Source organism: Oncorhynchus tshawytscha, linkage group LG07, assembly GCF_018296145.1.
Source record: "Oncorhynchus tshawytscha isolate Ot180627B linkage group LG07, Otsh_v2.0, whole genome shotgun sequence".
Classification (NCBI taxonomy): Eukaryota; Metazoa; Chordata; class Actinopteri; order Salmoniformes; family Salmonidae; genus Oncorhynchus; species Oncorhynchus tshawytscha.
Genome location: NC_056435.1, coordinates 28,673,890 through 28,698,943, shown reverse-complemented (window position 1 = coordinate 28,698,943; position 25,054 = coordinate 28,673,890). Strand labels below are relative to the sequence as shown.

Sequence of the window (25,054 nt, the reverse complement as noted above, 5' to 3'; positions counted from 1 at the left end):
TGCCAACTGTAAAGTTTGTTGGAGGAGGAATAATGGTCTGGGGATGTTTTTCATGGTTCGGGCTAGGCCCCTTAGTTCCAGTGTAGGGAAATCTTAACGCTACATACAATAACATTCTAGATGGCCAACTCCATTTTAATGCCCATGATTTTGGAATGAGATGTTCAACGAGCAGGTGTCCACATACACTACGTGACCAAAAGTATGTCTAGTATAAACAATCAGTCTCTGTCGCTGGGCAAGAACTGAGTCTGTTCCTCCTCTTGATGTTCGTCCTCCGAGTCCAGAATTTTCCTGGGCAGGGAGGTGAGATAAGACGACTGTTGGACTATTGTTAGGATGGGCCCCTCTAGCCCCCCTCCAAGAGGTTTCTTCTCTCTTCAACTGTTGTGCTCACCTCGATGTTGAACTCTACATCTCTCTCTGTCCTGGTTCCACAGAAACTAGCCTGACCTTACCAGGAGCTGAGACTCGACTGTGGCTCGACCTACTTCCTTAGAAATATTATTAACATATCTGGACATAGAGACTTTCTGTACTTCCCTTTGCCACTGTAATAACAGTCTCCAGCTCCAACATGCTAACCAATAACAAGGTATTACTACTACTAAGTGGATTATGCATTTAAAACAGTTCAAGTCAGATCATGTCCAACAATGACTACAATAAGTATTTGTGGCAGCTATCATGGCCAAAGGCTGTGCAACCAAGTACTAGCTCTGGGGTGCTATTCATTTTGTCAATGCCATTTTTATTTAATTTATTAATTAAAATTGTAAACTTAAGTTCTGCAATGTTGAAAATCAAATAACGCCTTTAAAAAATATATTTATTTCACTTCTTTTAGAAGAAATAGTGAATTATTTATGAAAAGTGCAAAGGTGCCAATAAATTTGGCTGCAACTACACCTTTAATAATATATATATATTTCAATCTATATCCAGTGTCAGAGACTTTGGAGAATGAGCTCAGCCTCATTTTGATCTGTTCTGGGCTCCGGGTTGAATCACTATTTTGCTGTGTAGCTGTCTGTACAGGTCTGAACACTTTGGCAGCCAGAAAGGTGTAGCTAACTAGCCCTACCTGCTGTTGACTCAGTGTTTGCCCTCTGGCTCTCTCAAGGGCAGCACAACCTAAACGTTACTCCTTTGTTTAGAGAAATCCCCTCTCCATCTCGTTTCAATGTACTGTATGTAATAGACATTCTAGCCTGGGAGCTTCAGAGGTCTCCGTTGTGAGCTACCTGGGGTTGTTGCTGGCTGCAGGCTGCCCTCTGGTGTTGGCCTGGGTAATATCAGCGTTTCCTCTGAACTCTGAAGACATTTGAACCTGATGTTAGGAGGTATGCAGCATGTGTCTGCAACGTGGTACCTGTATGAACACGGCTGTTTGTGTGTGTGTGTTTAATAGCTTGAATTTCTCAATGTTATTCAGCCCCCTGCTGCGCCTGTGATCAAGCGGAATCTTATTCCTCGACTCAGAAAACCCCTGAGTGAAGAGAGCTTTGTTGTCGTTTCATGCCTAGCTACAGCCCAATGGCAGTAATGTTTAGAGCCACTTCTTGTTAAGCATGCATTATAATCACTTGCCTTTTGCTGAGGTAAGGTGAAGTCAGATCATCTGGGGCGGCAGGGTAGCCTAGTGGTTAGAGCGTTGGACTAGTAACCGGAAGGTTGCAAGTTTGAATCCCCGAGCTGACAAGGTACAAATCTGTCGTTCTGCCCCTGAGCAGGCAGTTAACCCACTGTTCCTAGGCCGTCATTGAAAATAAGAATTTGTAATTAATTTTAACTGACTTACCTAGTAAAATAAAGGTCCAATTACATTTTTTTTTTTAAATCTCCCATCAAACTAATCTAAAATCACATTTCAGATAACTAAACCCCCCCCATCTACTGTTTCAGCAAACTAATTATTGGGTTGCATGTCTATAGATCTGGAAAGCAAGCCTCAACCTGACTTTTTCAGCACTCCTCTGCAGCTTCCCAGAGATCACTCGGCATGCATGAATAGACAGTCACAGTCAAAGAGGGAATTGTTTACTTTTTATCATTGACAGGTAGACCAGCTGTCTACAGTACATGTAATATTCGTCTGATCCTACCCCCGGACAATACCTAATAAGTCCCTCAAACACAATCCCATTCCCAAGCCACACTTTAATATCTAACACTACCCCCATCCGGGTTTATTGTCCAGTACACTGACTTTATGCCTGTGTTACATTGACTGGGAGAGCCCTGTGTTGTCTGTGGCTTCTTTGGGTACAAACAATAAGAGCTTCAAACTCCACTCCAGCATTGTCTCTATGTGCCTGATCAGTAGGATGTTCACGCTGAGATTTAGAGGTAACACACAGACAATAAGCAGACACACAAACCCTGTCATTACGTTTACCCCCAGGCAGGGAAAGCCCCACTGCCCCATCCCACACTGGCTCCTGTAGGTAGAGCCTGTGTGTTCCTCCACGGTAGTGCTGAGAGGCATGTCTCCTAGGCCTTTTGTCTCTCTGTGTTCCTCTAGGATGTCTGCTGACAAACACTCCAACGATAAGAGGACAGAGTATCCATGGTGAGCCAGTGATAGCTGTATGTTGTTCCCGGAACATGGGCTGTGAAGGGAGCATCTGGACCGTGTTGTCTCTGGGTCAACAGACTGTGTGTCTGGCACCGCTGACGTGGCAGGGTTTACAGTCATGCATGGTGCAGCGAATGTTTGTGCGGGCAGTTCAATGTCAGTGCCATGTTCCCCCTTGTGTGTCGTTGAGTGCGTGTCCATCTCTGTGTGGGCCAGGTGTCGTCTGAGCAGGCCCCAGCCCGCCGTCAGCACCAGCAGGAGGGCCAAGGTCACGGTGGCCAGGGCCCAGCAGGGCTCACCCAGAGCAGACAGGACATTGTTGGGGAGGCTGGGAAGGCACATAGTGAGAGAGCTGGTTCTCTCCATGCAGACCTTCACCCAAAGTCTCCAGCTCTGACCCCCACAGACACCACAGAGAACCCACACCAGCAGACAGCAGAGGAAGTAAATGATGTGGGGCAGGCACTTTTCCTGGTCCTCTCTCCCTCCTCTCTGGCTGTCTGTGTCCCTGCTCTGCCCGTCCTCTACCTCCACTGTCACCCCATGGTGATGTGCAGGAGCTTTAGAGCCCGGAGTTTTACTACGTCCGCCTGTGTCCCCGTCCACTGCTCTACCTCTGCCACCATGGACCTGGGGCCACTGCAACTTCATGGCAGTCTCCACGGCAACAAGAGGAGTGGTCATCAGCAGCACCGCCCAGTAGGTGTGGCTGAGGAAGAGCAGGAAGCGCAGGGCAATGACATCAGATGACGTGGAAAACTGAGGTAGCCAGGGGTCTGCAAACCAGAGGACAACCAGGATAGCTGAGGGACAACAAAGACCAATCAATCAAATAGAAAAATGTGGAGGATGGGACTAGAAGCATGAGGATTGGGACACTGAAGTAGGCCATAGGAGTATAAAGAACTCCCATTTAAATTGTAAGATCACTAAAGTTCAAATTCAGTGATTAACACAATGTTTAGCACATTGATATATTTTGCCTTTCTGTAATACACATTGTTTCCAGTGTTTACGACACTGAAGGTGCAGGTTGACGGTCACTAGACTTGACACTGAATCATATGGCTTATTCTCACATCTGTTGATAGCGGTTGAGGCCAGACTGGATGACCAAGGACACACTGATTATTCACTGTTGTACTGTGATCACTGACATCCTGTGAACACTGTATGATTCTATAGGAGCTGACAGAGTCACTGCCTTTTGTTTTGACAGCCTGTCTCCAGGGGCGTGTTCTCTTCTTCTGTGCTGGGTTTACAAGGTGCTTCTGTGCCCTGTTGGAACTTGTAATAAACCAAATTGGGGTCATTCCACAAATAGAGTACATTTTGGGTCGTGTTCATTTTACCTAATTGTAACACATTTTCAATTTCATTTTTTTTAAAAGCGTTGTTTTGCTCTTCTCAAATAGTAAAAAAAAAAATGACTATAGCAAGTGCCATTAAAGTGCATTAAAGTAACAGGATTGACGGTAGCAGGGTTGACGACTTCATCTTAAAAATCAGCCATAAATCCCCTTGTGGCTGGGGGAATGGAAGCTTGTCGTGTGCAACAGGGAGAGCTATTGAATGCTTCACAAAACAATGTAAGCTGTTAAAACATTTCTAGCCTGACTATTAGATGTTCAATGTTTCTTTTAACGTTTTTAAAAAAGGAATATTTTCACCATATTAAAACGAGAGTTCAGGGTTGACCTTAAAATGAGGGACAGACGTAAATGAGTCACTCATCACATGAAATAAATAATAATATTTAGAAGTGACTGTCAAAGCAAGAACATGACTAAGGCTTAACAATGACGGTGAAAACGTGGAGAAATAGTAGGCTGATGTGGGTTAAAATCTTCCTAGAAGTTGGGGAAACACAACGAGGGACATTTCAAAATGCAGATGGATTTGATGGATTGTATACCAGGCTTTTAAAATTCAAGAGGTGTGCAAAATGTACTCTATTCATGGACTTTAGCAACTGCTCCCCTTTCTGTTTTCCAGCCAATTCTTATTACAAGGAAAAACAGGTGGTTGTAGCTGTACACAGCAGAGATGGGGTTAGAGGTGGACACGTACTTGTGACTACGAGGTCTGTGAAGAGCAGCAGGCAGTTGCAGCAGAAGCTGACTGCACTGAGAGAAGCAGTGACCATGGGCAGGAAGAGAAGACTGCAGGCCAGTTTACACACACACACCACAGCCGCTCCCTCCAACACACCATCCATGGCTAAAACAAAACAACACAGACAAGAGGTATATATTATAAACCATTGTTGGATTATCACAGGATTTTTTTTTACTCCAGTTGGCGCATACACTGATCACCACCCAGGTCTTTTCGCTATATAGGACCTGGGTGTTGAAACTCTGTTTTGTTAGGCACCCTGAGAGTCAAGGGCAATATTCACTGTTTGAGAAAGCTTACTGTACGTACAAAACAGCATCTAAACTCAATGTATTAGACCTCTAGACTGACTTAAAGGCCCAATGCAGCCATTTTTATCTCAATATCATATATTTTATGGATAACCATTTAGTACGTTATTATAATAGTTTTCCATTAAAATTGTAAAAAAATATAGCAGATAATACAGAAATAGCTTTTTCTCAAACAAGAATTTTGCTTGGAGTGTCTAAGTGCAGAGAAGTTTGGAACTAAAACATATACCACCTGGTGACATCTGGGCAAGCCAAAACTCCACAGATGCACAACGTACTGATTAGAGTGTATTTTCAACCAGCAACTTTCAGGAAATAACACTGATCAAATGTTCACTTTTACAGTGTTAGGGCTCTATTCAATCTGTATTGCTGAAGTGTTACAGATAGGAAATTACCTTTAAATGTCTAGCGCGCAATTGGGCCGTCATCTGCAGCGTTTACCGACATGAATGCAATCTCTGCTAAGGTGGGAACATTGATTGAAATTCCAAGGCACTCTTTAAAGCTGTATTTCTGCGATACGGATTGAATAGAGCCCTTAGTTTTATCAGCTGTTGTACAATATGATACAAATAACAGTAAAAAATGATTTTGATTGCAGTGGGCGTTTAACTCAAGACCCATCATGTGAAATACTGTAGCAAATATATGCAAGCAATACTTTTAAAAATAATTTTATGCTGTTGTCATCCAAATGGTGTCGATCTGCTGCAACAGATCAATATCTCTTTGTGTAAATTAGCATTAATCCATGGCCTTCTCAGCCACCCATGAATGTTTTTGGTCACTGAAATGTCAATAGACAGCAATGAAATCAGTGTATGATTTTTTTTTTAGGGCGTTTTTTGGCCTTTCAACTTTTGAGATCCATAACAAACTTATATGTATTATCTTTTTATTCTGATCATCTGTAATAAGGGTACGGTTAGGGTACAGTATTATCGGGGGTACAAAAATATACAAATACACTTAAATGTACCTTCAGAGGTACACATAATCTCACATGGTATTCTTCGGTACCTTTTAGGGTACATGTGCGGATAATTTTGTATGATGGTAAATTTGTGTACCCAATATTCTGAATATAAAAAAAGGTACAATCATCACACACTCAAAAAACATGCCCATCATTATCATATTTCCCAGCATGCTCTTTTGCAGATAGATTTGTACAAATATTTGCATGCACATTGATTGATTTCATTTTATCTAGCAGAAGATCAATAATATGCATTTACTGAGATGGTTGTTCCTTTAGAAATTTCCCCCAACTTGGCAGTTATTCTAAATGCAGGTTGCGGGTGAGCCAACATAATGTGACTATGTCGCCAGCAAACCAGGAGTTTCAGAGCACTGTGTTGGGGTAAAACTGTTGAAGTATGATATACGTTATGTAATGTATTGTGACTCATGAGTTTAACTTCAATGATAAAATATTCACTTAGGCACTCACTTGATGAAGGCTACAGGACTGAAAGCCATTGAATGCAACAACCATGTCTTTGTCACTTGCAAACACAGTCATGGGTGGTACTGGTAACTATAAAATTAACTTAAGGCACACTGGGATATATGCAAATAAGGTTTTATACCCTATAGTGTTAAAACAACACCCAAAAACCCTTTTAGATTAACATTTTTGCCACTTAAAAAGGAACTTTGTCACTGTGGTGGTAACCTAAAAAGGCACATTTGTAACTTTTCATAAGGTACGTTCTTGTACCTGTACCATCTTGTCGCTAAGGTACACTACTGGCTCTTTTAAAAGGTACGAACTGCAAAACTATGTACCTATAACTAAAAAGGTACAAATGCTCTTCACAGCTCTTAGTCTGTTGTCAGTCTTTTCAACCAACATATGTGACAAACATAATTACATTGTGCATGTTTATTCATACGGTAATTATTATTTACATGTCCCCACCTGGGATTTGAACACACAACATCTTGGTGCACAGCATTCTAGCTAGCTACTTCCCTCGCCGTAATGTTAACATAACTGCGGAAAAGCAGTGATTAGAACACTGGATTATATAACTCTATGTTCTATCCCCTCTGGAATCCTGAAGGGATTCAACTGTCATCACACTAGTGTCAACATCACAACATCACTGGAGCGATGTAATGACTTTTTACCCTTCCGAGACGTGTGTGTTGTCAGTATCACATCATCACTGGACAGCTATAATGACTTCGTACTCTTCTGAGATGGTTCTATCAATCTCACTGTTGTTGTCTGTATGATGGTACAACAACACTGTGGTTCACAAACCTAGGGGCGCAGTGGTTCGGCAGGGGGTGCACAGGGGAAACACGTTAATTTCAATTACCATTTTATAAAACAATGGCAACACTGCCATGTTGACCTGAGCCTTGCTGTTGGAAAACCACAATAGTGTACGACTTTCAGCTGTCGCAGATGATATCTTATATTCTTATATTCTGAGAAAATGGTAACCATGTTCTATCTATGTTTGGTGGGATCCTGATGTAATTTTCTCCTAGCCCTTAGAAAACTTACCACAGGAATGAGCTTGCAGCGTTCCCGTAAAACATGTCTAAAACATTTATTATTGAATATTCTGAGAACATAGTAATCACGTTCTGGGTCAATTCTGTTTGACATTAGGGGGAATGGTAATTTTGACATGTCATGAGAAGATTCCTATGAAAACGCTAGGTAATTGCCTGAGACTGTAAGGGAACGTTCTCTAAAGTTGTGAGAACGTTTGTTGTTAGCTGGGATCTCACACTCCATTGAATACAGCAAGTTGACGCCAACACCCCTCATCTAATATTCCAAAATGTTTTCAAATTATGAGATGTATCCACCAATCTAAAGAGAGAAATTGGCTGAAACTTGACAGCCTGCCATTCCGCTCTGTGGACAACGAATTCCATTCTTAGGGCGGAGACACAAGCATCTCGTCATTATATCCAGCAACTCTGGCTGCAATGAACAGCACGACTTTCCTCTCTAAACAGTGCAGAGGTGGAAGACGTCTGTAGATGGCTTGGTAACTTCTGTTTGACTTGACATGAAACGAAACTAGTGTTTAATCCCGGTGCTGAGCTAGTGCGTAGCAGCTAATTAATGTATAATATGTTGTTGTAGAATGTTATGCATGTCCCTACTGCAACCAAATTGATAATCGCTAGAGTAAATGTTTATTGTGTTTGCTGTTCTCCGAATATCATTTGAGTTTTAAATGTTTAGAAATGCAGTAAATAAGCTTTAACTTTATTTATTTTTAATCATTGGGTAGGGGGTGGTTGTAAATGTGCCATACTGTAGGTTTAGCTGAAATGACGCAAATGTCATGAGAACTCTAGCACACGAACAGACACTCCTCCCCCATGTCTGATTTGTTTTGAGTTATGCCTCACTGCCAGTTTCTGTCTTTAAGCAAACTAACACTCTCAAGCCCATCTCCACCATCTTAAATCCTAGCAACAATCGAACAGATGAGTCTAAACTACAGCCCACGGCAATGCATAGTGGTGGTCGGTCAATGATCCCAATTCAGTCAAGGAGTGAGTTTGCATGAAAATCGTTGTGAAGTTTGAATTAGTACCTTACCTGTGCACACAGGCGCCTCCAGCAGCACGTCAGTGTGAGCCAAACAGCTCTCTTCCTTTCTATCCACCTCCCCACGCCCCTCCCCCTGTGGGACATGTTCAGTCCAGGGGGGCAGGGTTCCGGTCTGTGCTCAGAGGGCACTTTCGGTACTGCATTTTAGCTGAAGCCAAGCCCAAAAGGACAATTCCCATAGACTGCCCCATAGAGAAGTCCAATTTTAAAATTCCTAAAAAGACACTTTCATTATCACCTTTGTACCAAAAATATCCATTGAATTTTCCCAGTTATTTTCATTGTGGCCGATTTTTTTTCTCCATCACTCACGGCCGAAGATATTAACATTTAATATTCACCCAATGTCTGCCATCCTTTTGGATGTAGACGTGCCCTCCAGGACGTCTATGTCGCCAGATGTTACAGAAGATCATCCAGGACATCAGCCACCTGAGCCACGGCCTGTTCACCCCGCTACCATCTAGAATCTAGAAGGCAGAGACAGTGCAGGTGGTGGGACCGAGAAACTGAAAAACAGCTTCTATATACAGGCCATCAGACTTTTAAATAGTCACCACTAACCACTAATCGGCCTCTGCCCAGTACTGTTAGAGACTGCTGCTCTATGTACATAATCATTGAACACTGGTTACTTGAATAATGTGTGCATACTGTTTTACCCACTTCATATGTAAATACAATATTCTATTCAAGGTTAATCTTGTATAACTACTGCTGTACACAACTGTTCTATTCATATACTGTCTATACACACCATTATATACATATATATTTATATTCCGGACTATGCCATTGCTGGTTTTGATATCTCCTAATTCCTTTGTTTTAATTTTTAGGATTTGTGTCTTTTTTTGTATTGTTAGGTATTACTACATTGTTGGAGCTAGAAACATAAGCATTTCGCTGCACCTGTGATAACATCTACACAATATGGGTACTAGACCAATACAATTTGATTTGTTGTGTTCATATCTGTCTGTCTGTCTCCGCCTGTCTCTCCGTCTGTCTGTCTAGTGAAACTGGCACCTCTGTGGTGTCCTTTGTAGATTGATGTGTTCTGTTGAGAAATGAAAGCTTGTTGTTGGGCAACATTGCCATTGATAGTAGACTACTGTTTTACATGTCCATATTGTGATCACTCAGATATTCTTATCTAATAATTCGGTACTGCCATCTCATGCTGAAACGTGCACATAGCGTTCAGGTTGCAAAAACACATCTCTGATAGCAGTGCTGTAGGTCAATTCTAATTTAAGGTCATCACTTCAGGAAGTAAACTTAAATAACAATTAAAGCATTTTTTAACAATCTATTTACAATGACTTCTCGATCACTGAGCTATTTATTTTTGGATTTTAAATTAAAATCACTTCCTGAATTGACAGCCCTCAATTCGAATTGACCCCTGCCCTGAAGCCCCCACTTTTAGTTTGAAAATGTGGTTTTATGAGTTAGGCTCGCTTTATGGAGTTTATTAAAATGTACTTGCTACGATTGTGATATGTTGTTGTCTCACCTAGCTATCTGGATAAGAGTGTCTGCTAAATGACTAGAATGTCAAATGTTATGGAATGAAAAGTGGCTAAATGTATCATGGTTTACCAACAAACTGATTAAATCACACAACTAATGGTTATTACATGGTAATGCATTATATTTATGCCTATTCAAAATGTATAGCCTTTTTTATTGTAGTATATTTATTATTGTTTCAGGGTATAACCAAATATTCTACTTTGCGACATAGGGGCTACATGGGCAGTAATTTAACGGAGACCCCCCCCATGTTTTTGAACCCTGGCCTCATCCTCAAATTCTTTAGAGTTGAGAAGTAGTGAAGACACTAGTTGAAGACACTATGTGAGCGTGAGAGCGTATTACTATGAGGATGTTTGATACCCAGTGGTGTAAAGTACTGAAGTAAAAATACTTTTAAGTACTACTTAGGTAGTACTAGGGTATCTGTACTTTACTATTTATAATTTTGACAACTTTTACTTCACTACATATTCCTAAAGAAAATAATTATATTTCTTACTTCATACATTTTCACTAACACCCAAAAGTACTCGTTACATTTTGACAGGAAAATGGTCCAATTCACACACTTATCAAGAGAACATCCCTGGTCATCCCTCACGTAAAGCAGTTGAGAAATGATGATGCCTTGATATTATGGTGCAGACAGTTGACAGCCTGTCAAACGAAAAGCTGTCACCAATTATGTCACTACAATGAGGCATATCCTAAACCAAGTTTATATCGCAGCAATTATGTCAATTCTGAATATCTTTAGGCCTATTTTGTAGTTTTTATATTTCCAAAATCTGCTTCAGTGAAAGCAAATCCTCGCCTGCAGCACCCAGAAGTGAACAGTAGGCGACCCGGAAGGTCTGAACTCCGACTGAAGGCAAGCAAAAGGAACATCTTATTATTTTATAAAATATCATTAAATCTACCATCGAGGTGTCAGGTTTGTATACATTTTTTCTCCTCTCTTGTGTGCAAATTTAAAAACGTTCGGCTGCATTGCTATTTTGAAAGCAGTTATCGCTACCATTTGAGTCGTCAAAAAGTTCAAATAAAAAAATACTAGCCATTACCAGAGCATATTTGAAAAGGACAACGTTCTAGTCATATTGTGCATAGCACACGGAAATGCGGCAGATGAGATGCAGTTATGCTACTATTCTGGAACTAAATTATGGATTTGCATAGCGAGAGAACCCAGTTGTCCATAACGCATTGCATTTTGCAAGGCATGATTGTTGTAGGAAGTGTCTCGTTTTTTTTCTTCTTCCTCGAGCCGGGCTATTCAAACCTGCAAATCTAAGTAAACAATCATCCGAACACTTACGCTAATGCAAAGAAATGGATTACAAATGTGCATGCATCGAGACACGTTTACTTTTTTTAGGCGAATTAGTACTGTACATTTGGGATCTGCAGAATATGGCGTCCAGTCCTTATAAAAAATAAGACAGGCTGCCATTTTTGTTTTCCTTTTGTCTGAATTCTTTAAATAAAACTGTCTGAGAATGTGGGAGAGGCTGTGGAGCGAGGCACCAGGGGGGATCAGAGTTGCTCTGCAGTCAAAATGATCTTTATATGATGTGTTATGTGTTAGCGTTTTAAGTTCTAAAGGTTTTTATTTTATTTTTGATCTGCAAATAGACGTAGACGTCCAGATAGAATAAGGAAAAGTTAAGTAGGCTAACTTTTGTTTTTAGTTCACAAGTCTAGACCAGCCTCAAGTGATTTGTCTACCCTTGTTATAGGCTGATAATTGAGTACTCGTTTATTTTCTGTTTTAAGATAATGATTTATAGAGCAAATAATAGCCTATAGTATTCGTATTGCAAATATGACGTTGGGCTAATGTTGCACGATTGACAAGAGGCTGACTATCTAATTTGCCGCGAATTGCCTGAAGATGGATAACCTGCAGCCTAATATTTTTTTATTTCCTTAAACACGACTAGCCTATACATTTCGGTTTATGGGTTACAGTAATTTAAAAAATCGTAAATCTGACTGGCTAGAAAGCAATAGACACCATTTTGAGAAACAGCAGTATTTGGGTTTTTATTGCGTAGGGGCACATGACACAGAACGATAAAATCACTGATAATGGTTCAACTGTACTTAAATCTGCGGACACATTTCAGATAGCGGTTCTCACCACAGATGTTTTCAGCATGCAGCTATTTCTGCGGTGACTCAAATAGTTTAGGTGGTTCACTGTCTGTAGTTTAGGTGGCTATTTCACGGTCTGTAGCAACTAATGCAAAATAGTGTAGTATTTCAATTGAAGACTTGATTCCTCAATACAATTGAAATTTGATTCAATATTGTATACTGTCACAAATGTGGGTTAAATTCTTGTTGTTGTTATTAAAAAGTAATGTTGCTCTCCTTGAATAGCAACTTGAGCACTACTTATACATAATGGAAATCAAGCCATGTTTGCATGTGGGAAGGTAATGGGATATATTTGCTCCTTTGTTAAACATTTTTGCAGTGGTCAACTCTTTGATGGTTGGCACATTTTACAGAGTGTGGCTTCAATCGGAATTAGGCATCATGGGGATTTCAAGGGGCTCAGTCAATAACAAGAGTGAAGTGTTTTCATTTCCCAACATTGATCCTGGGGACCCAAAGTGTAGAACTGTGTTGGATTTTACTCCAGCTGAGTATCAATAAGAAACATAGTTAGTATATCGGATTAGCAACCTATTATCACCTATTCTCTCTGCAGCCTTAGTTACGTGGAAGAGTTAAGATTTAATCTATTTGATTGTCTTGCTAATGGGGGTAATTGATTTAGATTGAAACCTGCACACAGAACATTCCGGGCACTGACCCTTTTTTTATAGATCTTGCAGCTGGACCTGATCCAAGGCTTGATTCTCAACCATGTCCATGTTATCCCTGAAATAACCTTTAAAAGAAGTCTGTCAGTTTAGTGTCGAGTTAAATGTGATTGATTTATTGAAAACAGTATACAGTCTTGGTTCTAGGGGTTGCCATGGCATAGACTGATTTTTTTCCCCCCTGTTTGATTGTTGATTATGGCAGTAATACATTTGTAGGCGTTACAGCCTCCGTCGGACAGGATGCTCTACACTCCATCTCGAATACACAAAGGACTCTACTTTAATATAGTTTGACACTTTCCTCTGTTGCCTATGAAGATGTGTTGTTATTATCACCAACATCAAACATGGCATATCAAAGACAGAGACAGCCGTCATATGGGGGAGATGATCAACTCTCTACCTATATTCCGCTCTTGCCCAGGAGACTCAGAGTGCCTCCAGGAAGTGAAATGGACACCCTGTTGGCATGATTAGGGAAATATTTTCTGGGTTTTTGTTCATACGGCTGGACGTATCATTTTAGTTTCTTTTGGCTGATGCAAGTGGACTGTGTTACGCTGCTGCTAAGTCAAACAGACTTTAGAATGGTGGACTGTGTTACGCTGCTGCTAAGTCAAACAGACTTTAGAATGGTGGACTGTGTTACGCTGCTGCTAAGTCAAACAGACTTTAGAATGGTGGACTGTGTTACGCTGCTGCTAAGTCAAACAGACTTTAGAATGGTGGACTGTGTTACGCTGCTGCTAAGTCAAACAGACTTTAGAATGGTGGACTGTGCCAAAACACACAATGCATTATGTCATATAAAGAAATGAGTAAGGCTTGAAAAGAGAAGCGATGGAAAGAAAGCCCACAGATCGCAGACATCTATGAGAGAGCAGCAGGCTCTACCATGGGACAAAGAGCAGCAATGCCACTTGCCCCAAATTCTTCCAAATGTGACTTTTTCATAGAGAGATTGGAGTGAAAGCCTGTTCAATGACATTCACTCTAAATTGATTCAGTGGAACGTCAGGGAGCCGGGATATAGGTTCTTTTGTTCCCTATGAAAATATCGACAGTGGAGGCTGCAGAAATACCATCTATTTTCAAATGCCTCAACCATCAATGCAATTCTATCTTTAATCACAAAATGGTATAGGGAACTGCCAATATGACAAGTGTTTCTTAACAAGCTATAGCTCCCATGTGATGTTATGGTTTTTATTTGGGGAGATGCCCATCATGCAGTGTGATGGTTAGAGTGTCTGCTGATGGAGAGGGAGAATAAACAAGGCCTCATGGGTATTTCCCTTCCTAATGAGGGGATCCCTGTTGAGTCACACATTTTTTCTTTTTTTTTCTTCTTTGAATAATTTCTTGCGGAATTGAATCCTCTGCAAATTCTCAGCTGTCTTGTGGGGCGACGGTCGGGAAGTTGTGACTCAGAAAAGTGCGATTATTAAGCTCTATACTTAGCTACAGTGCGTGTGGAACTGGAAACACAACTTCCGTGGTGGACATGACGGAGGAAGAGGAGGGGAGAAAGTTAGAAAGTAGTTCCATTTACTTTGAATCGTGAGGCTAGAATACAATACATTAACTACATACGTCTATTGCAAGAAGTCTATTGGAGATTCAGCAACTATTTATGAACTCATTAAAGTGCTGCAAGCATGTGAATGAATTGTGAGGCTGAATTAGCTGTGTTGTTGTTGTCATATCTATTTATATGGACAGTGTGCAGAAGGTAGTATTTACATCTGGCTTGTTCGTCACAGGATGGCTGAACCTCGTTTTAATAATCCCTACTTCTGGCCCCCACCACCCAACATGCCTGGCCAGGTGAGTACTGACTGTCTAAGACTCTACCCTCACATTCAACAACAGGGTAGTTAGTATAAAAGAGGATGATGATGGCAGACAGTAGACTGTGAAGATTGTCAATTATTATTCTAGGTGATGTAACATTGAGACCCATGAGCAGTGAAAGGTATTTTGCCCGCTTGATTGTCATGCAAATGTACATGTAAAGTATGCACTATTTTTTACGACTCACTTGAAGAGAGGACATAGATTACTGTTAATGTGCTTAGGGTACATTGTTGAGTTATTTTCCTGTGAGTCCATTGGAGGGAGCCAAAGCAGAGCAAATGAATGTAAGCCCACACAGACGTTAACTAAGGACTGTTCTTCTGTCTCTGTGTGTTGTTGTCTCCCTGCTGTCAGCTGGATAACCTTGTGTTGATCAACAAGATCAAGGAACAGCTGATGGCTGAGAAGATCAGACCGCCCCACCTGCCGTCTTCCACAGTTCCCTCCCAACAGCAACTGCTGGGGAATCCTACACAGACAGAAGGTGGGCAGCATGTCCAGATGTCAGTTGAGAAACTGCAGCAGATGCAACAAGAACTCCATGCCCACAGCCCGTCCCATCCAGACATTGCCCTGCACGCCCGGCCAGCCTCCAGCTCTGTTGCAGGTACCCTGGCCGCCCCCCACCTCCCTTCACTAGGCCAGCCTCCACTGTCCATTGACCACCACCACCACTCACACACTTCTATTCTCAGAGGCGGTTCAAATCAGAATGCGTCTCTACTGTATGTCTTGTGATCACACCCCCTCCCATCCTCCTCAATCTCATCAAGTGATAGGCACACATCCCCTCACTTTTTATAAATACTTTTTGTGTCACTTGTAATTACTGTAATAGGCCTACTTATAATCTTTTTCTATCGTTGATAGATGGATGGGGAAAATACTTGTTGAGCCTTGTATGAGCCAGGCTTTATATTTCCTGTTAATTTTCTATGGTAAGAGTTTTTTTTGGTGTAAATTCTGTGAATTTTCTGCACATCTCTAACAGGACGTATTCTTGGTGATGTAAACTTTAATCTGGATGATAAAACAGCTATAAAAGCTAGAGGATTGTGGGAAGACTGGCATTTGCGTCAAATCATAGACCAACCCTCTAGAACGAACCACCTGTCAGGTAATCACATGATTTTTTGACACAGTAATGCCCGTCTGGCACATAGGAGAGACTGGGGTTAGTTCAGCCAAAGGGGTAAGTTGAGCCATGCTTGTTTCTAGGAAACCATACACAAAATGTATAATTTGACCAAGGTCATCATTTCATGGAGTCTGTGAAGGAAGAAAACCACATGGAAAAAGTGTTAAGCAAAGTTAGGTCCAAAAAAAAAGATTTTCACCATGTCAAATTCATTTATTGTGTTAAGAGGTTTCATGATGCTTCTATCTAAACCAAAGTAGGTAATTTAAAAATAGTTCTATACATCAGTTGGGGCTCTATAAGCTACAATAAGAGGTCCTAAACCTAGCATGAAAGTACATCCTTGTAACTGTGTGGGCTAATATAGTCAAAATGTTTGCCTTGGGGTAAGTTCAGCCAATGGCCATGGGGTTAGTTGGTTGAGCCAATGGCAAGTTGAGCAAATTGAAGCGTTTTCTTCCCAGGTGTAATGCAAGGCATATGAGGTAACAACAGGGCCTGGCCTGTGTTAGGTGTTAAAAAAAAGTACAACATGTTTGTTAGGTGTTAAGCAAATGTTAAAATGTGCTTAAAATGATTTAAAGCCAACAAAAATAGCTTAGAATGATTAAAAGGCTAAAAAAAAGTTATTGTGATTAATTGTGTTTGGGAAATAAAGATAGACATGGTTTTAAGAAGGTAGTGGTAATATTTCATTCATTACAGAAATTGTAGGCATCTTTACTTACCCTGTCCCCCATCCGGAGTAATTCGTGCAAAGATACCACTTTTTTAGACAAGCTATGTTTTCATGAATTCAGATTATTTACAGGGATACACAACACCCTAAAATATATGTAGATATCTTTGTTAGAAATAATACTATATTTCCCTTGATGGAGTGATGCTGAATGTAAAAAATGGCTCAACTTACCCAACTCTCCCCCACACGGAAAGAGAGGCAGACTTCCATAGCCCATTCCAAGATTCCTGTACTGTTGGCCTTTAGACTAATCCAGGCCTCTCAAAATGTGACAGGACTTTTGGCGTATCAACGTGATTTCAAACTACTTCAGCCAACAACTAGGCACAAAGAGTTCTCCTATGTTGAGCGAATAACTAAAAAGGAACATGTCAATAGTTAATTTTGAGCATTGTCTCTGAAAAAGAATGCACAATTTTAAGAAGTATACATGTAACTGACTGTATTCTTCTGTTGGAGATTAGTCATTACATAATTATGTAGTGATTATTTAGTTTGTGAGTCATTTTTACCTCTTGACTTGCCAGGTCTGCCACTTTCCTCTCGAATGGGCAACCATAACACCTCAGAGGCCGTCACTCTGACCACACCCACCTCCAATAGTCTGAGTCGACTAGGCGGAGCCCCCTCACCACATCATGTCCTCTCAGGCTTGGCCAGTGGCCCTGGGATGGAGCAAATCAAAAGTAACGGAGGCCTTGCTGGACTGCTGGGGCCCCCTCCCAAGATGGAGGGGCGAGGCCGTAAGAAGATAAAAGCTGAGAATGGTGGTGGCTCTCTGTTGGTGGTGCCTTACCCCATCCTAGCCTCAGGCAACGACCAATCCTGCCACACCATCACCCCCAAACAGGGCAAATGCTACAGGCATGAGCACACATGAACCTTTTACAGACTGCTACATGTTGATTATCTTCCAAATGTCTTACTGTCATATTGATTGCTTCCGGTGTCTTCCATGTGTGTGTTGTTTTGCGCAGGTGTAAATCGTGCCCGCTGACCTTCTTCTCCAAGTCAGACATGCAGATCCACTCCAAGTCCCACACAGAGGCCAAGCCTCACAAGTGTCCTCACTGCTCCAAATCCTTCGCCAACGCATCCTACCTGGCCCAGCACCTCCGCATACACCTGGGCGTCAAACCTTATCACTGCTCCTACTGCGAGAAATGCTTCCGCCAGCTCTCCCACCTGCAGCAGCACACCAGGTCAAATCATGGACTAATTTGATAATCAAATACTGTTTTCATGTACTCACCAACTAGGTTCTATAGTGTAGTGATGATGATGATGATGATGTATCTTTCCCAGAACCCCAGAGTCATGTGTGTACTACGACTTTACAGTGTATTTAAAGTAGTGTTAATTATTTGCCTTCATAGATTATACATAAAAAAAAATATATATATATATATATATATATATATATTTTTTTTTTTACCTTTATTTAGCTAGGCAAGTCAGTTAAGAACAAATTCTTATTTTCAATGACGGCCAATGAACATTGGGTTAACAGCCTTGTTCAGGGGCAGAACAACAAAGTTTTACCTTGTTAGCCCGGGGAGTTGATCTAGCAACCTTTCGGTTACTAGTCCAACGCTCTAACCACTCGGCTACCTGCCACCCCTCTGTGTTTTTAATATACACTGAGTTTGCAAAACATTAAAAACACCTTCCTACTATTGAGTTGCACCCCCCCCCAGAACAGCCTCAATACGTTGGGGCGTGGACTCTACAAGCTGTCGGAAGCATTCCACATGGATGCTGGCCCATGTTGACTCCAATGCCTCCCACAGTTGTGTCAAGTTGCCTGGGAGTCCTATGGGTGATGGGTCGTTCTTGATACACACACCTAACAACCCATTTCCTAACCTTAACTCAATTATTGATGTGATATTTTGCTGTGTATTTTGTTTCCATTTGCAGCAACAGGATACTTCAACCAATCCTGGAGCTTTAGTAACTTGTAAGCTACATGGTTTTGTGCATTTTGTTTTTATTTTATTTAACTAGGCAAGTCAGTTAAGAAGACATTTTTTATTCACAATGAAGGACTAGGAACAGTGGGTTAACTGCCTTGTTCAGGGGCAGAACGACAGGTTTTTACCTTGTCAGCTCGGGGATTCGATCTAGCAACCTTTCGGTTACTGGCCCAACGCTCCAACCACTAGGCTACCTGCCGCCCCGCTCCTTAAAAGCAGCCGAACTGGCTGTGATTGGGAACGATTCCCATAAATAACCCTACAAATACAAATTGGTATTTTTCTGCGCATCTGCTAAGATATTGTTTTGTATTTCCTCACATAGTTTATAATTTGACTCATGAAGTTATCTTAGCAAATATGTCACCATTGGTTTAGTATGTTTTTAATTGCATAAACATATCACCAATCAATCAGGAGGATAGGCCTATTACGCATTCAAAATTCTAGAAAGTACCATTTTGATCATCGGTAGGTAAACATAATAAACACTAAAAATAATCAATTTAAAGTTGGCCGATACTTCTACAATCAACGTCTAGGCCTGTCAAGCATTCCCTTGTGTATCAAGAATGGTCCACCACCCAAAGAACTCCCCCAGGCAACTTGACACAACTGTGGGAAGCATTGGAGTTGAGTGTGAAAAACCCAGCAGTCTTGCAGTTCTAGATTAAGAAAACGTTGCACCTAGCACCTACTAACATACCCCGTTCAAAGGCACTTAAATCTTTTCTCTTGCCCATTCACCCTCTTAATGGCACACATACACAATACATGTCTCAATTGTTTCAAGGCATAAAAATCATTATTTAACCTGCCTTCTCCACTTCATCTAAACTGATTGAAGTGGATTTAACAAGAGATCATAGCTTTCACCTGGATTCACCTGGTCAGTCTGTCATGGAAAGAGCAGGTGTTCTTAATGTTTTGTACACTCAGTGTATACAGTTGAAGTCGGAAGTTTACATACATTTTAGCCAAATCGATGTAAACTCAGTTTTTCACAATTCCTGACATTTAATCCTTGTAAAAATCCCCTGTCTTAAGTCAGTTAGGATCACCACTGTATTTTAAGAATGTGAAATGTCAGAATAATAGTAGAGAGAATGATTTATTTCAGCTTTTATTTCTTTCATCACATTCCCAGTGGGTCAGAAGTTTACATACACTCAATTTAGTATTTGGTAGCATTGCCTTTAAATTGTTTAACTTGGGCCAAACGTTTTGGGTAGCCTTCCACAAGCTTCCCACAATAAGTTGGGTGAATTTTGGCTCATTCCTCCTGACAGAGCTGGCGTAACTGAGTCAGGTTTGTAGGCCTATAGAGTACCCGTTTTTCAGTTCTGCCCACAAATTTTCTATAGGATTGAGGTCAGGGCTTTGTGATGGCCACTCCAATACCTTGACTTTGTTATCCTTGAGCCATTTTGCCACAACTTTGGAAGTGTATAGAAAGTGTATAGAAACTTCTGATCCACTGGAATTGTGATACAGTGAATTACAAGTGAAATAATCTGTCTGTAAACAATTGTTGGGAAAATGACTTGTGTCATGCACAAAGTAGATGTCCTAACCGAATTGCCAAAACTATAGTTTGATAACAAGAAACTTGTGGAGTGGTTGAAAAAGGAGTTTTAATGACTCCAACCTAAGTGTATGTAAACTTCCAACTTCAACTGTATATATTAAGATATTTTCTGACTTTATTGAACCGACAGAGAGGCTTTACCGTAGGGAAAGAGAGTGGGGTTGTGTCAAAGGGCAGTAGGCCAGATTTTTTCCTTTGTCGACACTGTAGACACCGGTGCCGGATGCTGCAGCTTCATTAAATCTCCTCTTTACTATATCTTTTACAGGATTCACACTGGAGATCGGCCCTATAAATGTGCCCATCCAGGTTGTGAAAAAGCCTTCACTCAGCTCTCCAATCTGCAGGTATGAACTGGACTGGGTTTTCAGTTAACTTCATGCTTGGTCTTTTAACCACATCCTGGTCTTTTAACCACACCTCTTGCTCCCAGGGCCACAAAATTTCCATCAACCTACACACACACACACACATCAAACCTGTTCTAGTTTTCAGTCATTCAACTTCTGTAAAATGTACTATGGGGAAGTCACGCTCTTGCGACTTCGGTTGAAGGACCTACAATTACGCCTGACAAATCCGATAAGCGTAAGGCTAGGCTTTATTCCTTCAGTTACACCGCTCTTCACCTCGGTGGGAACAGGAACAATTTTAGCATGAATCACACTACTAAAATAGACAATTGGAACAAATTTAATTTGACACATACCCCGAATGCAACAGGTGTAGACTTTACAGTGAAATGTTTACTTACGAGCCCTTTCCCAACAATGCAGAGTTAAAAAAGTAAGAACATTTAGCAAAATAAGTAAATAGAAACACATAAAATAACAATAACGAGACTATATACAAGGAGTACCGGTACTGAGTCAATGTGCAGAGGTATGAGGTAGTTGAGGTAATTGAAGTAGTATGTACAGTACCAGTCAAAGTTTTGGACACACCTACTCATTCAAGGTTTTTCTTTATTTTCACTATCTTCTACATTGTAGAATAATAGTGAAGACATCAAAACTATGAAATAATACATATGGAATAATGTAGTAACCAAAAAGTGTTTATATTTGAGATTCTTCAAAGTAGCCACCCTTTGTCTTGATGACAGCTTTGCACACTCCTGACATTCTCTCAACCAGCTTCATGAGGTAGTCACCTGGAATGCATTAACGGCCTTGTTAAAAGTTCATTTGTGGAATTTCTTTCCTTCTTAATGCGTTTGAGCCAATCAGTTGTGTTGTAACAAGGTAGGGGTGGTATTCAGAAGATAGCCCTATTTGGTAAAATACCAAGTCCATATTATAGCAAGAACAGCTCAAATAAGCAAATAGAAATGACAGTCTATCATTACTTTAAGACATGAAGGTAAATCAACAAGAAACAAGAACTTTGAAAGTTTCTTCAAGTGCAGTCGCAAAAACCATCAAGCACTATGATGAAACTAGCTCTCATGCGGACCACCACAGGAAAGGGAGACCCAGAGTTACCTCTGCTGCAGAGGATAAGTACATTAGAGTTAACTGCACCTCAGATTGCAGCCCAAATAAATGGACCGCAGAGTGAAGGGAAAGCAGCCAACAAGTGCTCAGCATATGTGGGAACTCCTTTAAGACTGTTGGAAAAGCATTCCAGGTGAAGCTGGTTGAGAGAATGCCAAGAGTGTGCAAAGCTGTCATCAAGGCAAAGGGTGGCTACTTTGATGAAGTTTGTTTAACACTTTTTTGGTTACTACATGTTTCCATATGTGTTATTTCATAGTTTTGATGCCTTCACTATTATTCTACAATGTAGAAAATAGTAAAAATAAAGAAAAAACAATGAGTAGGTGTGTCCAAACATTTGACTGGTACTGTATTCGGCTCTATTTACTCTCAGATTTGAAAATGCTAATTAGCATCAAAGTATACATCATGCAAAGTCTACAAATTCATGCAAGCTCCTGCACGTCATCTCTAGCTGGCATGGGTATTTATGGGTATTATGACTCATACTGTGGTACTCTAGAGGATAAAATGGTGCTGCAGCCAGTTGGGCATCACCAAACACTTTTGTGAGGTTTAATCGATGTCACTGCTTCCAGTGTACTTACAGCTGGGACAGGGGAAAGTACCTACGCAGCGCACAATGTACGCAATACCTAGACTGCCTGCATTTGGCAGCATCAGGTCTGGATGGTATCCCATCGGCCCTTTCATTTAGTATCTGTTGGGGTCAGCATAGGGCGTGATTATGTTTCCCCATAGTATGTTGTACCGAAGTTGACTGAAGGAGGGAAGTTAGGTAAAACAACTGTTTGGCCCCGCGCTGCCTGTTCCTCGGCTTGGTAAAGAGTGGTATTAAATTGAAGGAATGAATCCGAGCCTCACACTTATCTCCTGTGGAAGGCGGGGCTTCCAGCGAGGAACGGATTGCATTGGCCTTGTCTGGCGGGATTGTAGATCCTTCAACCGAAGGATTTTGTCCCAGAGAAGGCAATAAAAACATATCAAATCCACATAGTCACAGACAACAATGCTATTCATTCTTCTTATATTTCACACACATGCTATTATACCTGAAAATATTGACAACCTTTGGAAAGAATTGTTATTTTATGTTTTGAGTTATTGGATTTTCAGCATGATTTTCCTCTATTCCCACCTCTCATAATTCTGGTCAGATGCTGGCCGGAAGTTTGACAGGAAGTGCATTTGTAGCAAGATAAAGTTTCCCTACCCTGAAAGTCTAGATAGGTCTTTGAATCGTGTAATGTGATCACTATGTCCGTCTGTTTCCCTGCCTCAGTCTCATCAGAGACAGCACAACAAAGACAAGCCCTACAAGTGTCCGAACTGCTACCGTGCCTACTCGGACTCTGCCTCACTGCAGATCCACTTGTCTGCGCATGCCATCAAAAACGCCAAGGCCTACTGCTGCAGCATGTGTGGCAGAGCCTACACCTCAGTGAGTAGGCTATGCCGCAGCATGAGCTGATGTTTTCACAGGATGTGGGCAAACATGCTCAATGTCGTTAGCGACGGAGTCCTAGTGTTGTTTCTTAATTCTCAGTCAATATATAAATAGTGTTGGTACTGTAGCTCATCGCTCTTTTAAAAATGACACTTTTGGGGAAGCATTCATACCTCGTTGTCTACTGAAGCTTGGTGTTAACTGAACCTTTATTTGATGTTTGTCCTCAGGAGACCTACCTTATGAAGCACATGTCCAAACACACGGTGGTGGAACACCTGGTGAGCCATCACTCTCCACAGAGGACGGAGTCTCCCAGTATCCCCATACGGATCTCCCTCATCTGAGCACTTCACCCTGACACTCTACCCTGACACCCTACCCTGACACCCTACCCTGACACCCTACCCTGACACCCTACCCTGACACCCTACCCTGACACCCTACCCTGACACCCTACCCTGACACCCTACCCCTGACACCCTACCCTGACACCCTACCCTGAAACCCTACCCTGACACCCTACCCTGACACCCTACCCTGACACCCTACCCTGACACCCTACCCTGACACCCTACCCTGACACCCTACCCTGACACCCTAACCTGACACCCTACCCCTGACACCCTACCCCTGACACCCTACCCCTGACACCCTACCCCTGACACCCCTGTAAGGTCACACCCCTCCACTTAAGCGTAATCAATCCCAGATATTGGCTTTTATTTGTTTGTTTGTAAACCCCATGTGGGTTTAAAAAATGGGTCAAACTCTATTTGTACCTTATCAAGAGGTAGACTTTTTTTCTGTCATCTATATGGTGTGATTGGGTAATGTTTGGGACATCCAAAGATGATTTTACAGCACTTTCAGGCCTCATAGTATTGGCCAAAAAAGTTTTTAGTCTACTAAGACAATAAAAGGCATTGCTCCAGGCAGCTAAAAAGTTAACCATAGGTGTTATAATGCATTAAAGGACCACTCCTATGTTTTTCTATATTGTCCTTTTCTCTCTTTATGCTTTGCTAAAGTATATTTACATTGGGAACTTTACCTTCCTTTTGGTTAGGTCAACTAAATCATGTATCCAAGCATTTTTTTTGCCACGCCTAATGTCAATGTTTGCATCACTTTTGTTACTTAAAAAGGAATTGTTCTCATGTAAGCTTTATAACGCTTAAGTATGTCTTTTAGACAACAATGCACACAAAAGGCTTTCAAAATGGAGGGCCAATACCTATGTTTTATTGTTGTAGTTTTCATCTTGTTAATATTATTGTCCATGGTATTAAAAAGGACACTGCTTATGGCAATCCTGAAAAGCACCAAAATATATTTAGAATCTGATGTTGGTATTTGTAGAAACTCAGCATGTAAGAGTCAAAATATTTTGGTGACGTATTGAAGAAATGTAGCACAAAGAATTGTCCATAATGGAACTGACATATTTGTTGGTTCAAGCCATTCCAGTACCTGACAGATTTTCAATAAGATTTGAATGGAGGCAGACAACTCATTTCAAATCGAAATGTATGAAATATCTTAACACACATTCCATTATATGTAACATTTCAATGTGACTCGATTGAACCCTCTACCATGTGTCATGCTGTGGTCAATTACATGCATGAGCTCTGCCTGTGTGCTACAAAGATTTGTTTGCCGACGTTGATGAGGAAGGGGTCTCCTCATATTTCCTTTTATCTTACCTATGAAATAGGAATGGAAAGTACAAATACGAGAATCCACAGGTTTGAAACCAAATGAATGTAATCCTTCTTAATTTGTATATTTTCCCCGTGTCTGCCAGTGATGGATATGGT

At 41.1% G+C, this 25,054-nt stretch overlaps 2 protein-coding genes across 5 annotated transcripts; one reads left to right on the top strand and one right to left on the bottom strand.

Annotated features, from left to right (window-relative positions):
- Nucleotides 1-2,024: 2,024 nt before the first annotated feature.
- On the bottom strand, nucleotides 2,025-8,738 carry LOC112254320. 2 transcript variants are annotated; one of them, XM_024426744.2, is made up of 3 exons: nucleotides 8,594-8,738; nucleotides 4,649-4,798; nucleotides 2,025-3,381 (listed from the first exon to the last, which is right to left on the bottom strand). In XM_024426744.2, exons 2-3 carry the CDS (start codon nucleotides 4,794-4,796, stop codon nucleotides 2,222-2,224), a joined length of 1,308 nt encoding a protein of 435 aa, XP_024282512.1. In that variant the 5' UTR covers nucleotides 4,797-4,798; nucleotides 8,594-8,738; the 3' UTR covers nucleotides 2,025-2,221. The 2 variants fall into 2 exon arrangements, with proteins under 2 accessions (XP_024282512.1, XP_024282515.1); XM_024426747.2 differs by having other exon boundaries at nucleotides 2,025-3,354.
- Nucleotides 8,739-10,958: 2,220 nt separating this feature from the next.
- znf362a (zinc finger protein 362a) lies at nucleotides 10,959-23,690 on the top strand. Of its 3 annotated transcripts, none has more exons than XM_024426743.2 (9): nucleotides 10,959-11,081; nucleotides 14,748-14,811; nucleotides 15,196-15,448; nucleotides 15,833-15,958; nucleotides 17,249-17,585; nucleotides 17,699-17,923; nucleotides 20,554-20,632; nucleotides 23,067-23,225; nucleotides 23,462-23,690. In XM_024426743.2, exons 2-9 carry the CDS (start codon nucleotides 14,749-14,751, stop codon nucleotides 23,576-23,578), a joined length of 1,359 nt encoding a protein of 452 aa, XP_024282511.1. In that variant the 5' UTR covers nucleotides 10,959-11,081; nucleotide 14,748; the 3' UTR covers nucleotides 23,579-23,690. The 3 variants fall into 3 exon arrangements, with proteins under 3 accessions (XP_024282511.1, XP_042180180.1, XP_042180181.1); XM_042324246.1 differs by lacking the exon at nucleotides 10,959-11,081 and adding an exon at nucleotides 11,304-11,441; XM_042324247.1 differs by lacking the exon at nucleotides 10,959-11,081 and adding an exon at nucleotides 11,672-11,811.
- Nucleotides 23,691-25,054: the final 1,364 nt, after the last annotated feature.